Source organism: Myotis davidii, unplaced genomic scaffold, assembly GCF_000327345.1.
Source record: "Myotis davidii unplaced genomic scaffold, ASM32734v1 scaffold200, whole genome shotgun sequence".
Taxonomy (NCBI): Eukaryota; Metazoa; Chordata; class Mammalia; order Chiroptera; family Vespertilionidae; genus Myotis; species Myotis davidii.
The window spans coordinates 737,537-738,864 of record NW_006293700.1 but is presented as its reverse complement, the minus strand read 5'-3'; the positions used below and the strand labels follow the sequence as shown (position 1 = coordinate 738,864).

At 43.4% G+C, this 1,328-nt stretch overlaps 1 protein-coding gene across 5 annotated transcripts in view; it reads right to left on the bottom strand.

The window, feature by feature from the left end:
* The window catches only part of SULF1 (sulfatase 1), a 146,664-nt gene that overhangs the window by 53,705 nt on the left and 91,631 nt on the right, over positions 1-1,328 (bottom strand). For 4 of the 5 annotated variants that reach the window (XM_015566246.1, XM_006767312.2, XM_015566249.1 and 1 more), the window contains exon 7: positions 30-199. In XM_015566246.1, coding sequence (XP_015421732.1) covers positions 30-199 — 170 coding nt within the window. The remainder of the gene's footprint in view (positions 1-29; positions 200-1,328) is intronic. The other variant, XM_015566248.1, reaches the window with a different exon arrangement.

Below are 1,328 nucleotides of genomic sequence, written 5' to 3'. Positions count from 1 at the left end.
CAGGTCCCAGAGCCGATGGTATTACTCACATGTGTTGGGAAGCATTGGGGTACAGTTTTGAAAACTGTGGGGCCGAGTCCTCGGGGCCGTGGGGCGCGGCGTGGCTGATCACCATCATAATGGGCCTATGGGGATACATTCTCTTAGACATTTTGAAGTAATTAATGCTCTCGTTAGTGATTAAGTCTGTGAAGTAGTCCTGAAACATACATTTGACACAAAACAGAAATTACAAAAGGTGACATTCATCAGATCACATTTGAATACTGCTTTCCTCAGAAGCAACTCACTGAATCACGAGGGAAGGTCTAAAGAGGGAAGGGGCACAGGGCTTCCCAAGGCAACACGTCAGTTGCCAGGGACTTTCTAGGGTCACCAGCGTGGTAACATGTACTCTGAGTAATGCACAACTTAGCAATTAGGCACGAAAAAAGTCAAGTCCTGTTTGCCCAAGATAATGATCAGATCTGGCAACCCAAATGCTAGAGCACATAAAGCACCGGATACATATTTCATTCTCAGATTTCATTGACGTAATCCATTGACAAAAATTTAATTACTTCAAGGGCAGGAAACACCAACACCCACTACACATTCACAGCTCCAGAACACACACACACACACACACACACACACACACGCACGCAAAAGGTCTTTTCTTTTAAATTAAAAATTCACCTGTAGGAATTATACAATAATTGCTAAAGGAAACCTTGGCCAAAATCTGGGTGCACAGGAAAAGCTGTAGCATTTTATTAATTAATGTACTTGAAACACTAAATATGGGAAGCAGTTGATTTCCTGCAGATTATCCTCTGTTAATTGCACAGCTAAAATGATACAGCTGCTGGGATTAGGGCCTGATGTTAATAAAATGACTTAACCCCCAGTCCCAGGGGCTGATGCAAGTCTAGAAGGGAACGAAAAGGAAAGGAAAGATGAAAACTTAAATTAAACCACCTGCCCCTCTAAGTGTGTGTCAGGGGCCTGGAGTTCCAGCAGAAACGTCAGAAAGCACGCGGGCAAGGTTCACAGTGGTAGGGGCGGCCAGGCCTGACGAATCACATGTAGATTTAAGGACCAGAACAGCTGCAAAAGCAGCGCCCAAGGGATGAAATCTGTGTCACATGCCATTGTTAGGACAAGCCCACAGGCTATCACCTTTTTCTATGGGAGTGTCTGTTTCATTCCTTGCCCCGCTAAAAAAAAAAAAAAAAAAAAAAAAGATATATATTCTTTTTGGACACAGTTGTCTTTGACACTTAATCAGCTGTGATAATGGGCAAGTTACGCTGATTTAGTCTTCGGAGGGAATCTTCTGTGTCCTT